This window comes from Canis lupus, chromosome 23 (assembly GCF_003254725.2).
Source record: "Canis lupus dingo isolate Sandy chromosome 23, ASM325472v2, whole genome shotgun sequence".
Classification (NCBI taxonomy): domain Eukaryota; kingdom Metazoa; phylum Chordata; class Mammalia; order Carnivora; family Canidae; genus Canis; species Canis lupus.
The window spans coordinates 27,339,174-27,355,336 of record NC_064265.1 but is presented as its reverse complement, the minus strand read 5'-3'; the positions used below and the strand labels follow the sequence as shown (position 1 = coordinate 27,355,336).

Sequence of the window (16,163 nt, the reverse complement as noted above, 5' to 3'; positions counted from 1 at the left end):
TATTTATTTTGTTTTCGTTTTTGTTTATTCAAGTAATCTCTCTGCCCAACATAGGACTGAAACTCAGTGACCCCGAGATCAAGAGTCACATGTTCCACCAACTAAGTCAGCTAGGCACCCCAGGAAATTGTGTTGTTGTTTTTTTGTTTTTTGTTTTTTTTAGATTTATTTATTTATTTATTAGAGAGAGAGGCAGAGACACAGGCAGAAGGAGAAGCAGGCTCCATGCAGGGAGCCCAACACGGGACTCGATCCTGGGTCTCCAGGATCACGCCCTGGGGCGAAGGTGGTGCTAAACCAGAAATTGTGTTTTTAAAATAGACTTCACTTTATGTACTTGCTACCTCAGTTACCCTCACTGATGGTTATGATTAATCCAGGTTATAAATAATCCAGAACGTTTGAATCTGGAATATGTTATGTGGACAAATTGTTTTATATTTCCCTAAGTACTTACCAATTTGAGGGAAGGTGGAAAAAGAGAAGTCTGAGAGTATATATATATTCTCAAGAGGAATATAACTTTTAAGCCTTAAGTGAATAATCCACATGCAGGGACTGGAAAGTTGTACAATAATACACATTCAGTAGTGAAACTAGAAAACTTCAAAGATTTGGCAAAATGTATTTCACATCTTCAACTTTATTTGTAAATCGTTTGAAAACTTAGCATTTGCTTTCCTTCATTGTTATGTTTGTACCTAAACCTTTAGATAGTTATCTAAAACTGGAGGAAGGGGGGATCCCTGGGTGGCGCAGCGGTTTAGCGCCTGCCTTTGGCCCAGGGCGCGATCCTGGAGACCCGGGATCGAATCCCACGTCAGGCTCCCGGTGCATGGAGCCTGCTTCTCCCTCTGCCTGTGTCTCTGCGCCTCTCTCTCTCTCTGTGTGTGTGTAACTATCATAAATAAATAAAAATAAAAAAAATAAAAAAAAAAACATTTAAAACTGGAGGAAGGGGGATCCCTGGGTGGCTCAGCCGTATAGTGCCTGCCTTTGGCCCAGGCGTGATCCTGGAGTCCTGGGATCGAGTCCCACATCGGGCTCCCTGTGTGGAGCCTGCTTCTCCCTCTGCTTGTATCCCTGCGCCTCTCTCTCTCTCTCTTTCTCTGTGTCTCTCATGAATAAATAAATACAGTCTTTTAAAAAATAAAAAAAAAATAAAATTGGAGGAAATTGGGGCAATATGATAATTTATCTGTTAATTTGTGAAGTAGAAATGTACTTCTTGTTCTTTGAGGGGTATTGAGAATAGCCAGTTTTAGAGATGTCAAATTTGCAGAAATTTTAAACCCTTACAATAAAGGAAAGACAATGTGATCTGAGGTTACAAACCTGTTTTCTTTTAATTATTTGTCTGTTGGGGTCATTCCAGGTTTCACAAAGGGGATGTCCTCATCACTGCATCAACTGGAATGATGACTGAAGCTGAAGGAGAGAAGTGGGGTCTGGTTCCCACACATGCTTATGCTGTTTTGGACATTAGAGAGTTCAAGGTTTGGTTTTAATTTTTTTTTTTCTTTCTCATACCTGATAATAAGACATTGCAAGGATCCCAAATAGTATAATAGCCTCTTTTTTTTTTTTTTTTTTTTTTAATTTAAATTTTAGTTAGCATACAGTGTAATACTGGTTTCTGGAGTAGAATTCAGTGATCACTTACATATAACATCCAGTGCTCATCAAAAGTATAATAGACTCTTGCATACTGACAGGTCAAGGTTTAGATGAAATTTTAAAAATCATTCCACCTATTACATTAAATAATTTGACCTCAACCATTAGAAATTATGAAATAAAATAGAGGAAATGTAATGGTAGTGATGCACAGATGTTGATAAAATAAATGCCTTTTGCCTTTTTTTTCTTTTTCATAAAAGTAAAGGTAAACACACAGCCCTCAAGGTTCTGGGCTATTTGCTGGTGTTGGGGTCAATCATAGCATAGCGTTAGTTTCAGGAGCATGGTAGACATTCAGTAAGCATTTGTGAAAGAGCAAAAAATAAGAGAATGTCTGTGAATAAGAAACCTGCCAGTGGGTTTGCAAATGTTTCTCATCCTGACAGCTCTCACATGCTTTAAGACATTTCAGACCCTTTCTCTGCTCAGGTGTTGGAGTGGTTGACTTGATTACTTCTTGGGTTACTGATTAGTTCTTTTTAACTGAAAAATAGATCCATTCTATGGATTAGAAAATACAAAGATGATTACAGGAGAATTCTTTTTCCCTGATGATATAGAGTACCTAAGCTGTGTAGTCACTGGAAAGTTTAGCCAGCCATGTGTTCCTGTTTCCCTTGCTTAAACTTACAGAAGGAAGTAGTGATCAATCAGCAATAACAGTATTCCATTATGTATTAATTAGATTTATTTTCTTATATGGCACATGGAATTATATGAATTATGAAGCAGTAAGGACCTGCTACCACATCTCAAGGTTTTCTAAATCAGCCACTAACCATACTGTATAGAATACTGTATTCCTGTAAAAGCATAAAAATTGATTACTTAAAGCAAAAAAATAAAAATGTATGGGAAATTGAATAAGCTGAGAGTTCGTGTTTGTTTTAGAAATGTGATTTTCCACAAACATGAGTTAAAACATTGGGAATAACAGTTGCTATTATAGTATTATGTGTATGTTACTTTATTGTTAAAACTTTCTGGTAGAATAATAGTGAGGTAATGGGAAGGTAATTAAATTTAGATAATGAAAGTCCGTATGAAAGCTTGAATTTGAGGAAATTTTCTGTGAAGATTGTATCTTTTACTTTGAATAATGAGGCTAGTCTGATTGTTGAAAGTAAACTAGACAAATAACAGGTTTATGAAATAGACACCTGTGGTTTGACCTAAAAAGAATACATTTATAAATTTGCTAAATGCCAATAAAGTAAGAATTTCAGTAACAGCTGTTTAGTTAAAAATCTGAAAGCACTCATATTATCAATTCCATGTGGGAGTTTTCCTGTAGAGATTAAGGCATTTTAGAGCATGTGTAGGTAGAGTATGCTGTCTGTATTTTGAGATAGTTCCTTAGTTCTGACTTGAATTTAAAAATATTTTTAGGGTTCCTGAGTGGCCTAGTCAGTTAAGCACCTGCTTTTGACTCAGGTCGTAATCCCAAGGTCCTGTGAGTTGCCTGCTTCTCCCTCTGCCCCTTCACCCCACTTGTGCTCACTCTCTTTCTCTCTCTCTCTGTCAAATGAATAAATCTTTATTTAAAAAATACCCAAAAATATTTATTTCATTCAGGCATTTATCTCTAGTCTCTGTTGTGCAGATAGACCTAATCTTAGACTAAAGCTACTGCCAATCTTCTACATTTGTGAATTTCTTCACTTAATATGATTTTATTAATACTTGTGTGAAAATGTTATCCTTTTTGTTTGCTTCTAACCAGTTTGAATGTCCTAAGATCTTCAGTTTTAGTATCAGTCCTTTGGGTCATTTTGTTGTCTCCTACTTGGAGTGATGTTCCATAGTCTACTGTGAAGATATATCTCAGTTTCAAGCTGCAGTCTCTTAAGTCCAGCAAGTCTTACCAAGGGATTTCTGAATTTATCGAAGTTTTTTCATTTGCTGCCCTTTGGAAATAACTTTGAAAATGGGATATTGCATCATAAACTAGATCTGGTTTTGGTTACGTTTCTTCCTTGTTCAGGGTTCTGAATTGCAGGCTCTCTATCCAAACAAAATCTATAGCTCTTTCTTAGTGTCCTTAAATGTCAGTAATGCCTGGGACCTGCCCCAGAATTGCTTAGCAGCAATTTCCTCTCTTTTAGATTCCTTCTTTAAGAAGTGATAGAGTTCTGAAATAAGGCAGATTTCCTGCTTATGTAGAAGTAGGTTTTATGAAAAAAATAATAAGAGTTAAATATCTGTACAATAGGGGCAGGGGTGGACAAGTGGTAAGAAACTGAGAAAAGCAATTTGAAGATTCCTGAGAGAAATGAGTCTTAGTCCAGAAATTACATTTATCCCAGGCCATCATTTGCCACATTTATAAAGCCAAGGAATATGTCTTTCAAAAATGTCCCCCCAGTTTGATATCATTAGAAAACAAATACAATTTCCTGATTTGTTTGAAAATAAAACAAATACTCTTGGATTTACAAGCTCTTTTGATTTTCTGAGTCCACGTAATTAGTTCTATAGACACACCCGCTATTTGTTGAGCCACTTACTATAACCTTAACACTTTGTTTTATAAACTCAGGGGAGACTTCTGAAAAAGGACAGTAGTGTTACCATTTCAAGGAGTTTACAATCTCATTGGGGAAACAAGACATATATTTGCACAAGTAGGAAACAAGATAGGATATTATTTGTTTTAAACTAAAGAAATACAGAGGGTTAGCACTAAAATTTAGAGAAGAGGTAGTAATTAAAAGGAGAAGAAAATTACTAATTGTTAAGTATTTTATATTCGTTTAGTCTTCACAACAGTGTTCTAGGAGACATTATAATGTTCATTTTACATGTGAGTAAACAACTGATCAGAGAGTAAATGACCCACCCAAAATCCATAAACCTAATTAATAGTAGAGTTGGCATTTGGTCCCATTTCATTCTGACTCCAAAGTCCATGTTTTTCTCTTCTTCACTGCTTCAGTCTTCACTGAGAGACAGTCAGTAGAGGAAAAAGCTAAGGAAGATCTGAAGGAAGGAAGGTGATTATAGGAGATCAGAGAGGGCCTTCCAAGAAAGGGAGACAACATAGGTAAATGTAAATGCCTTTAGAAGTAAAAATGAATAAGGATTGTTTGTGGGATTATGAGAGGAAAGACTAAATTAAACTCAAAGATACATGGGAAATGAGTACTGGAAAATAAAGTGAGTTCAGAGCAGAGTAGATTTTTGAAAGAATGAAAAAATTCTTGATGCTCTAAGGCAGCACTGTCCAAAAGAACTTCCTACTGTGATGGAAATGTTCCATATTTGTATTGTGCTGTGTGTATTAGCTACTAGCTATACATGGTCCTTGAACACTTGAAATATGACTAGTTTAAAAAAAAAAAAAGATTTATTCATGAGAGAGAGAAGAGGCAGAGACACAAGCAGAGGGAGAAGCAGGCTCCTCGCAGGGAGCCCAACTTTTATTTTTTTTAATTTTTAATTTTAATTAAATTTGATAATTACCACCTCTGGGTAGTAACTACCGTATGGGCAGCATAGCTCTCAGGAATAGGTAGGCATTTACAGTTTTTGATCAGATATGTGACCTACTGAAAATGTTGATTAAAGTTGACATGGAAGGAAAAGTATTTTGATCAGTATTCAAAATGCATCCTCTCTTAGAAAATGCATCTATAACTAATAAAAGTTCGGTAAAACTGTTTTGTAACTTTATTTCCTGTTTTTTTTTTAATAGGGGCTACGATTTATCCAACTGAAAAATCCTTGGAGTCATTTACGTTGGAAAGGAAGATATAGTGAAAATGATGTAAAAAACTGGACCCCAGAGTTACAAAAATATTTAAACTTTGATCCTCGCACAGCTCAGAAAATAGACAATGGTAAATGTATCTTCTTAATCTTAATACCATACAATCTTTAAATAACACACTGTAACAATACGAAATGTACCTAACTGAAGTCATTTATCATTAAGACATTTTATAGATTAACAGACATCTAATTTTCAGGAATATTTTGGATTTCATGGGATGATCTCTGCCAGTATTATGATGTGATTTATTTGAGTTGGAATCCAGGTCTTTTTAAAGAATCAACATGTATTCACAGGTAACTTACTTCCATATTTCAGAATATACTTTATAGTAGTCTCCACTTTTTTCACATGAGGTATAAGGATTAATTTATGAAGACTAGCATTCTCTTTGTCATGCCCACAGATGACTACCATGTAATAGTTATTTGTTTATATGCTATCTTGGTTATGCCAAAAAAATTTTAAGCAATAAAACAAAAATCCTGATAACTTAATTGTATTGGAAACACAAAACTTTTAAAAAATAGTGTTTTAGCTCAATGAGAAATTTAATTACTACTTTCTTTGTTGACTTTATCTTTTAGTACTTGGGATGCTAAGCAAGGACCTGTGAAAGATGCCTATAGCCTGGCCAACAACCCCCAGTACAAACTGGAGGTGCAGTGTCCACAAGGGGGCGCTGCCGTTTGGGTTTTGCTTAGTAGACACATAACCGACAAGGTACTGATCCCTTCTTATATATCCCATACAGAAACTTTAAAAAATATTAGACCAAGATATGTAATTCGGTCATCAGCCTGTTTCATTTATATAGGTGCTTGAAAATAAGTGTTGCATTACATAAATGAATATTTCCCCTAAGGACGTTTATATACTTAAAATTTTGAAGAAAAACGTGAATTTTTGCTTGTCAGTGAGGATTTTGAGGTTGATTATGTATGCTTTAGGTCTTAAGAATATTAACATTAGGGGCACCTAGGTGGCTCAGTCAGTTAAATGTCTGCCTTCAGCTTCTTTGAAGGGTCCTGGGATTGAGCCCCATATCAAGTTCCCTGCTCCATGGGGAGCATGCTTCTCCCTCTCCCTCTGCCTGCCACTCCCCATGTGTGTGCGTGCTCTCTCTCTCTCTCTCTCTCTCTCTCTGTGTGTCAAATAAATAAAATCTTCAAAAAAAAAAAAAAGAGAATATTGGGACGCCTCAGTGGCTCAGCAGTTGAGTGTGTCTTTTGGCTCAGCAGTTGAGTGTGTCCTTTGGCTCAGGGTGTGATACCAAAGTCCCTTGGGATCAAGTCCCACATTGAGCTCCCTGCATGGAGCCTGCTTCTCCCTCTACCTGTGTCTCTGCCTCTCTCTGTGTGTGTGTCTCATGAATAAATAAAATCTTTTTTAAAAAATTAACATTAAAATACTCTGAAGGGGGTTTAGAAATGTTAAATCATTAGACCTGATTCCTTAAAGGGTGACCATAATCTTAATAGCCTCAGAGTCTTATTTAATATATTACTTAATACAATGTGGGCATCCATTAAAATGAGTCTAATTCAGAAAAGTATTTTTTAAGTAGCTGAAATGCTCTTAAAATTAGAATTTTTTCCCCTACTTAAGAGCATTTTGAGCCCATTTTCCTAACTCCATTGGATTCTTTGTACTTTCAGGATGACTTTGCAAATAATCGAGAATTTATCACAATGGTTGTATACAAAACTGATGGAAAAAAAGTTTATTACCCAGGTATGTTTACTAGATAGTCATTCAAACAAACATTAACATTTTTATTTGCCTGATTAAAATGTCATTTCATGTAGATAATATGCAGAAATAATGCTGATAGACTAATAAACAACGTTGAAACAGACGTATTGGTATTCACGCTACTTTTATGTTTTGTTTTGATTTGTTTCTAATATAGAGATTTCAGGTACTTGGAATCCCTATATTCTTGGATATTGCTGTCAGAGTAGTATTTCTAAAATTTAAATCCTATCTTTTTTTCTGATCAAAAATTCTCTGGTTTTCCATGGACTCCTGGCTAAAATCTCAGTTCTTTGGCATGGTTTGTTAGACTTTTGGTATCCTGACCTTAAACTTCCTGTTGCCTTTTATCTCAGGCCCATCCTTTCATAGTACACTCAGTGAGGTACTGGCTACTCCGGGAACACACTATGCCCCTGCTTCCCTTCTTTTCATACAGTTTTTTCTCCCAAGTGTCTCTATCTTCCCTGTTCTCTACCCACTTACTCCTTTTACTCTATTCTGTGTAATAAACATGGTTAAGATTCAGCTTATATGTTATTTCCTCTCTGATAAACTTTCTGCCAGGTAAAGTGTATCTTTCCCTCTGCAGGGCTCCTGAGGCATTTAACATACTGTATTGAAACCACTTTGCTTTCACGTGAAAAAAAGTTTATGACATACTAAGTGATAGGAACAATTAGTTTATGTTCTTGTTGGAGAGATAGATAAGAAAAATACCAGATAGTGATATGTGAGTAAAGAAATAAATTAGGTCGGGTAGCCCCGGTGGCGCAGCGGTTTAGTGCCACCTGCAGCCCGGGGCATGATCCTGGAGACCCTGGATCGAGTCCCATGTCAGGCTTTGTGCATGGAGCCTGCTTCTTCCTCTGCCTGTGTCTCTGCCTCTCTCTCTCTCTCTCTGTCTCTATGAATAAATAAATAAAATAAAATTTAAAAAAAAGAAATAAATTAGGTCATGTGTTAGTGACTGGTTTTTGGTTGGGTGACCCTTGGATGGCCTCTTTGAGAAGGGTTACATTGGAACTCTGAGTGAGAAAAGGAATCAGTCATGCAAACAAATAGAAGGAAAAGCATTACAGGCGGAGGGAAGAACAAGTGCAAGGACTCTAAAATGAGAAAAAGAGTATTTCTTAGAAAAAAGGCCAGGAGGCCTGGGGTGGTAAAGTATCAAGAGGTCAGAAAGGGTGTGCAGGCTCAGATTACATGATGTTCTGTAAGCCACACGAAGGGTTTGGATTTTGTTCTAAGTGTGACAGGAAATCTTGGAGAGCCTTGATCAAGAAAATGACATTATATAAATTTCTTTTAAAGGACATTCTTTGTAGAATATATTGGAGAGGGGGGAAAATGGAAGCAGAGAACCAAATTAGTGATTTTATTTGAGAAAGAATTTAGCATAGGAGTGGAGTGGAGATGATGCGGAGTGGACAGACTTGGGTTTCAGTAGGGTTGTCAGGACTTGAGTTGATATAGGGGGCAAAGAGGAATCAAGATTGATTTCTGGTTTTTTGGCTCAGTTCATAAAAAGTTGCTGTAACATTTATTGAGATGGAATAAGAGCTGGTGGCAGGCAGAGGAGCAATTTTGTTGTGAAATAAAACCAAAAGCTAATTTTCGGTTTTGTTACATTTCAGATACCTGTTAGATACCCAAGTGTAGAAAATAAGGAAGCAATTGTATTTTTGAGTAGAGTTCTGAGATATGGTCAGGATTATAGATACAAATTGAAGAATCAGGGGTATATAGATACCTTTTGAAGATAGGACTGTATACATTGCCAGTGGAGAGAATTGTAGGTACAAAGATGAACACCCAGGACCTGACCCTTGGAATCAGGCATCTTAATGTTGACAGAGGGAAAGTTACTGTAGAAAAATTAGAACAAAATACCTGAGGAAATAGAGTAAGGTTTTACATGACACGAGGGAAGACTTTCGTGAAGGAAAGAGTGGGCAACTGCATCTATTGCTATTTCAGAGGTAAGATTAGGTTAGAAAAGAAACGATTGGACTTAGCATCCTGGCAGTCATTATTGACCTTAACAAGAACAGAATTAGTGGAGAGGTGGGCTTAGAAGCCCAAGTGGAGTGGACTGAGGAGAGAGTGAGAGGTAAGGAAGCAGTTATTGACAGTTCTTTCAGAAGGCACAAAGAAAGTGGTTTTGTTCAGTCTTGTTTTATTTAACCAAAGGAAAACATAGTATTTATTACCCCCATTACACTGGTGGGAGATATGGGTGGGACAGCCCTGATACTTGTCAGTAGATATCCCTTGATATTCCAAAATGAGCATGGCACATAGTATTCCAAGGATTAAAGTTAAATTAGCCAGATTTTCCATTTTTCATATATTGGCTACTATACAATAAAAAACCCACAAATATTATGAGTATATATTCCTAGCATTAAGATGTTTAAATCGGTTTTGAATTTCAAAAATATTTGTTACCCTTTTTATTTGGATTTAAAAAAAAAAAATACTCTCACATTATAATGATACTGCCTTTTCAAGGAAAAAGTAGTTTCTGGTTTATAGTTTTATTTTCATCATAACACTCTGAAGTGAATTTAAAAAACATTCTTACATCATTCCCCCCAGACTGAACTGAGACGCAGGTTAGAAACCTTGTCCAAAATCACAGATATGCCCCCCTTCTTTTTCTCTTCATACTGGATCACACCACTCTAAACATTAGAGACCTATTATCTGTTTGAAATACTAAAACGTTTAATTTTTCCAATTGATTACATTATAAATATTCAGTGTTCCTAAGTAAGCTAAGTGATATAGCACTGACTTTATTAAATGACATGTAGTAATTAACATGCATGAAAAGATTTTAATTTTTTTTTTTTTTTTTTTTTATTTATGATAGTCACACAGAGAGAGAGAGAGAGAGGCAGAGACATAGGCAGAGGGAGAAGCAGGCTCCATGCACCGGGAGCCCGACGTGGGATTCGATCCCGGGTCTCCAGGATCGCGCCCTGGGCCAAAGGCAGGCGCCAAACCGCTGCGCCACCCAGGGATCCCGCATGAAAAGATTTTATTGTATTGACTTTGATGAGACATCAGAGAATATATTAGGTAGCATTGTTTGTGATAGCAAAATATTAGAAATATCTGTCAGATTGTATAACTAATGGGGGTATAAATAAGTCATATTTATATGATGGAATATTATACAGGCAGTGTTAAAAGGAATAAACCATCTCTATATAGAACAACATGAATCTTAAACATGTTGAGTGAAAAATGAAAGGTTTAAAATAAGACATGTGCTATCCTTTTTTTTTTTTTTTTTTTTTAGCTCTATGCCCGTAGAAATAACATTTGTTTTTAGGAATGTGTGTGTGTTAAAGTCTGAAAAGATGCCCATTAATCCATCAGAGTGAAGCACAATAAGACTAAGGGTAGTGTTTAAAAGGGACTTTGTTTTATAAAGAAGCTAGAATGACCAAAAAAAGTGTTAATTTAGTTCTGAATGGTGGGGTGTTTAGATATATTTTTATGTACCTCTTTGTGTCTAAAAAAATTTCCCCAAAATTAAAAAAAACAGTCTACTTTAAAATCCTCTGTTGGAGAAAATGTAACATAGGCTAATAGGAATTATCTTATACCTCATTGAATGTATTCCAAAATATTGCATTTATTTATTAGAGATTACTTAAAATTTTAAATTGTTTAATTATAAAGTTTTAAGTTGAAATTTTTAGGACTGTTATATTTTAAAGATAGAATCAAGGGGGGAGGGATGTCCGTCCATTTAATTTTTTTTCCTATCATGAACAATAATACTTTAAATTTAAAAACTACAGGAACTAAATTTAGTGTCCTTTTCTGTAAACCTACTTACTTGTAGGTGACCCGCCTCCATACATTGATGGCATTCGAATTAACAGCCCTCATTATTTGACTAAGATAAAGCTGACCACACCTGGGACCCATACCTTTACATTAGTGGTTTCTCAGTATGAAAAACAGAATACAATCCATTATACTGTCCGGGTGAGTAAACAAACCAACATACAGCAACAGAATATAAGAGTACAAAGTATATAATGTGCTCTGCTTCATAAGTGAGATTAGGTATGGAAAAAACTTATATCTGAAAATTGATCTCTGTAAATTTTTATGTCTGTATGTTTATCAATTCAGTATTAAATTATGATACTTGCAGAAAGTAATGCTTTTGAAAAGTCATGTTTTTATTTTGAATGTTATACTGAATGAACATCGTAGTTTTCAGAGCAAGCAGTTAAGAACTCCTTTCGCCTTTGTAATAATTTGACTTAAAAAACACAACTTTGAACTTAGTGAAAGGAAATCAGTTGCCTGTAAACATATTGCTCTCACGTAGCTGCGCAGATTTTTTTGTTTGGTTGGTGGGTTTGGGGGAGGGAGGAAGGTTATTGTAATTTTGTTCTGCATAGGGTTTTTTCCCAATACATCAGCAAGGAAGCTCGATGAGAATAGATTTTTAGGGATATTGGGGTACTGCTTCTACCCCTTTATTCCTTCAATGCAGAAATCAAGGCCTATGGAGTTTGCCCTGAGTCATACATAGTAGCAGAGAAAGCCAGGACAAGAACCCTAGCTACTCAATTCCCAGTTCACTAAACCTGTGTACAGAATAATGACTTTTATATGTGCCAACTGATTTTTCAGTCTTCCAGTATATTCTTTTATCACTTTGCTGTTTTTATAAGTATAAACTTTATCACTACAATAAATTTTTTTTTCAATCTAGGTATATTCAGCCTGCAGCTTTACTTTTTCAAAGATTCCTTCACCGTACACCTTATCAAAACAGGTAAGAGAATCCTTTCTCTGGGTCATAATCTCAGAGAACTCTTTGAATTCTTTGCCTTTTTCTCCTTTTCTTATTTTATTCTTCACATTTAACAATCTTTTACAAAATAAAAACGTTCTGGACTTGACAGTAATACAAAGGAAATGTAAGTGGTCTCCAATCTGGGTTGGAATACAAGATCTTCACTGAACAACATATAGTGATTCTGTGGAAAGAAATAAAGTTCAAAGAAAGAAGATTATACAAACTTTGGTCATTAGGGAAGGGTTCATCATGTAGATGAACCTTTATAGTAGACTGAGAGACTGTTTTTGCAGGGTGGGCTAGATGTGTAGAGGGAAATTTGAGGGAGAATTCTTGGCTCCCTTGTCAAATATTAATTAATTGATTTATTGCTGGGCTCTTTATTCTGTTTGTGTATATGTCTGATTTTATACTGTGTCGTATTGTTTTGATGAGTATAGCTTGAAATCAGGAAGTGTGTTATCTACTGCTTTTTCTTTCTCAGGATTTCTTTGGCTACTCAGGGTCTTCTGTGGTTTTATGTAAATTTTAAGAGTGGTTTTTTCTACTTGTGTTTTAAAAGAAAAGTCATTGGAATCCTGATAGGGATTGGACTTAATTTATAGATGGCTTTTGGTGTATTGACATTTTAACAGTATTAACTGTTTTGGTCCATGAACATGGGATACCTTTCCACTTATTCTGTTACCTTCAATTTCTTTTATTAGTGTGTAATAATAGTTTTGAGATGACAGCCCTTTTACCCCCTTATATTATTCCTAAGTATCTTATTATTTTTGATGTTACTATAAATGGGATTGGTTTTTCAGAAAATTCGTTGTTAACATAGAAATGCTACTGTATTGCATTTGTTGATTAGATCTAACGGTTTTTTTTTTTTTTTATTGAGACTCTTTAGGTTTTTCTAAATATAAAATCATGTCATCTCTTTACTTCTGACTTTCCAGTTCCTTTTTTTTTTTTTTTTTTACTTTCCAGTTCTGATACATTTTCTCTTTCTTGTGTGATTGCATTAGCTAGGATAGGAGTGGTAAAAGTGGACTTCCTTGTCTTGTTCCTGATCTTAGAGAAGAAGCTTTCAACCTTTCATCATTGTGTATGATGTTAACTATGAGCTTGTCACACGTGGCCTTTATTACGTTGAAATATGTTCCTTCTGTGCCTCATTTCTTAGGGAAGAGTTTTATCATGAATGGATGTTGAATTTTGCCAGATGCTTTTTCTGCATTTGTTGAGATGATTTTAAGATTCTTTTCATTTGGTCTGTTGTGACATACCACACTGGACTGATAAGCATATGTTGAACCATCCTTGCATCTCTGGGGATGTCAGTTATACTTCATTAAGCTTCCTTAAGGATTGTTCTGCCTTCCTTGTGTGACAGTTCATAGATCTCCATTTTTGTAGGGTTATTGGAGTAGTATTTGGTTTTTTGGTGATATTGTATTTACCTGATTTTTTGTGATCCTTGGTTTTTATGTTTGTAAATCTGTACATTTGGGTAATCAGGCTCCTTTACCAGGCTTTTCAGCTTTGCTGTGGCAGGGACAGTTTTCCACTAGTTAGCTTAGTTTGGGTTTCTGGGTGTGTCTGCTGGTATTGTCCTTGGGCAGATGGGGGACCTGCCGTGATGGTCTGTTTTTGGACAAGGTAACTGTTAGAATTCTAAGGATGGGGATGATGGTTGGTTCACTAGCTGAGAATAGTTGAGTAGGACCGCTGGCTTGGCCCCTACCCTAATGAGGCTAAAACAGGCTGCATAGTGGCTTAGATTCTCTGGTCAGGCTTACTACACAGTCAGGACATGGTACTGTAGTCAGTAGTAGGTGGAGCTGTGAATTCGTTTCCCTGTGTTGGTGGGGCAATAGGACAGGACCCAGGAATAATGCAGCTCATTGTGTGGGGACTTGAACTGAATTCCCTAATCAGGTGAGACCACTGGTTTTGCTCTGCAGATGGGGCAAACCCACAAGCCATGCTCGTTGTTAAAAGCGCTATCAGCAGGGCATTTAGGTTACGCAGCTTCCCACATGCTCTGGTTAGGTTCCCTGGTCAGACAGGCTGAAGGCTGTATTCAGTAATGAGTGGGCCCACAAATCAGATGCCCTGCCTGGGCTCAGCAGGAGAAGCATCTCTTTGTTGTCTTAACACAAGCCCGCCTACACCCTAAATTCCGAAACCAAACAGGGCCACTGGCTTTACTCTGCAAACTGTTGGTTCTGCCTGCCTCTTGGCTAAAGCACCACTAGCGTGCACAGCAGCCAGTAGTTGACCCCCTTCTGGTCAGATGGGACTGGAAGGCACTCTCCATAGCAGTTGGGGCTGACTCAGCTCCTTGTCTGTGTGTAGACAATCCAAGCTATAGGGCTGGCAAAACTCATATTTGAGTGTCCGAATCAGGCAGGTCTGTACCCCACCAAGTTCCCTGGTCAGAGCGTGTTCTGAAGTTGGTTTCGCAGATAAGCAAAGCCACTGGTTGGGATTACTACTTGGGCACCACAGGTATGAATTCAGTCTGCTGCGGTCCATGCCAGGGGAGTTGGTGCAAACCCCACCCCCTTCTCTGCCCCAGATTCCCCTGCGATCCTCATCATGTGAGGTCAGGATAGTGGCTTCTGCAAAGCAAGCCCACAAGTCTTGGCGGGGGCGGGGGGAGGTTGGCTGGTTTGTCCTCTGGAAGAATGAGCAGCTCAGGGAAGACCTCTCCACCCGGTGCTGTGCTGGCCTGGAGACAATGCAGTCAACATGTAGCTACTTCTCTTTTCCTTCTAATACAATCATCTGTCTTGGTCTCTGTGGTACAGAGGCTGCTTCTGCCTCATTCCCATGTTTAGGATTTTCTCAGTCGTATCCTCTTCTTGAATTGCTATTAGCTATATTCATGAAGGGAAACAAAGCAGGAGGAACTTTTATTGCCATCTTGGTGACATCATTCCCTTTTTAAAGTCTTTAAAGTAGAATTGGAGAATGGGAAGTTTGTTAATACAAAAACTTTGTTTTATTAGATTAATGGAAAGTGGAGTGGCCAGAGTGCTGGAGGATGTGGAAATTTCCAAGAAACTCACAAAAATAACCCCATCTACCAATTCCATATAGAAAAGACTGGGCCATTACTGATTGAGCTAAGAGGACCAAGGTTTGTGATTAAGTAACTTTCTTAGTATCATTAAAAATGAGTTTAGTAGGATAGGGTTTTGAAATACACCTATGCACATACGGGCACTTGATTAATGAGAAACATGGCATTGCAGAGGAGTGGAGAAAGGGTAGTCTGATGAATGAATGTGCTTCAATAATTGAATATCCCATGCACCAAAAAGGCAAGTCTAAAAACCTCTTGTAGTTGGGTTACTAATAAAGAAAATATCTTAATGACTTCAGGATAAAGAAAAATTTAAGACACATTGATTGTAAATATGCAACGTTTGTTTAAAAAAAAAGTCAGCAATTTAAAAAATAAAAGCTCGACTAGGTGTGTCATAAGAGGAACAATCCAAAATGACTAATAAACTGTTGTAACAACCCAAGTGTTCATCAGTGGCATTGAGTCAGAGTCCTGCACAACAATTAAAATAAGTAACTACCCACAGCATGATGGATAAGTGTTAAAAACAATGCTGAGCAGAAGCCAATACACAACAGAACACCAACTGTACGAGTCCACTTATATGAAGTGATGAGCGGGCAAAATGAATCTATTATATAAAGATGCACACTTAAGTTGTCAGATCATATAAAAGCAAGAACGTAGGGGAGGGTGTTGGGGAGTAAGTGAAATAGGTGAAGGGGATTAAGAGGTACAAACTGCATAAAATAAGTCAGAAGGATGAAAAGTACAACAGAGAATATAGTCAATAATGTTGCGACGTATGGTTACTAGGTTACTACACTCACTGGGGGAGCATGAAGTAGAGAACTGCCAGATCACTGTTGTACACACCTGAAACTAATCGAACATTGTATGTCAATATACTTTTTTTTTTTAAGGACAAGAAAGTGTTAAATGTTAGCTGTGTGGGGACAGGAGCTGTAATCAGAAAGGCACATACGGGGACTTCTATGGTGCCGAGGGGTTGATCTAGGTAGTGATAACCCATGTGTTTACAAGTTATTTAGGCT

At 36.9% G+C, this 16,163-nt stretch overlaps 1 protein-coding gene across 3 annotated transcripts in view; it reads left to right on the top strand.

Moving 5' to 3' along the window:
• CAPN7 (calpain 7) overlaps positions 1 to 16,163 on the top strand; it is a 41,652-nt gene that overhangs the window by 23,242 nt on the left and 2,247 nt on the right. Inside the window, exons 12-19 of one of the 3 annotated variants that reach the window (XM_025448691.3) lie at positions 1,376 to 1,496; positions 5,375 to 5,519; positions 5,649 to 5,748; positions 6,040 to 6,175; positions 7,111 to 7,186; positions 11,070 to 11,215; positions 11,958 to 12,020; positions 15,050 to 15,180. In XM_025448691.3, the coding sequence (XP_025304476.1) occupies positions 1,376 to 1,496; positions 5,375 to 5,519; positions 5,649 to 5,748; positions 6,040 to 6,175; positions 7,111 to 7,186; positions 11,070 to 11,215; positions 11,958 to 12,020; positions 15,050 to 15,180 (918 nt within the window). Of the gene's footprint in view, positions 1 to 1,375; positions 1,497 to 5,374; positions 5,520 to 5,648; positions 5,749 to 6,039; positions 6,176 to 7,110; positions 7,187 to 10,085; positions 10,295 to 11,069; positions 11,216 to 11,957; positions 12,021 to 15,049; positions 15,181 to 16,163 lie in introns of those variants that run through there. The other 2 variants (XM_035705196.2, XM_035705197.2) reach the window with 2 other exon arrangements.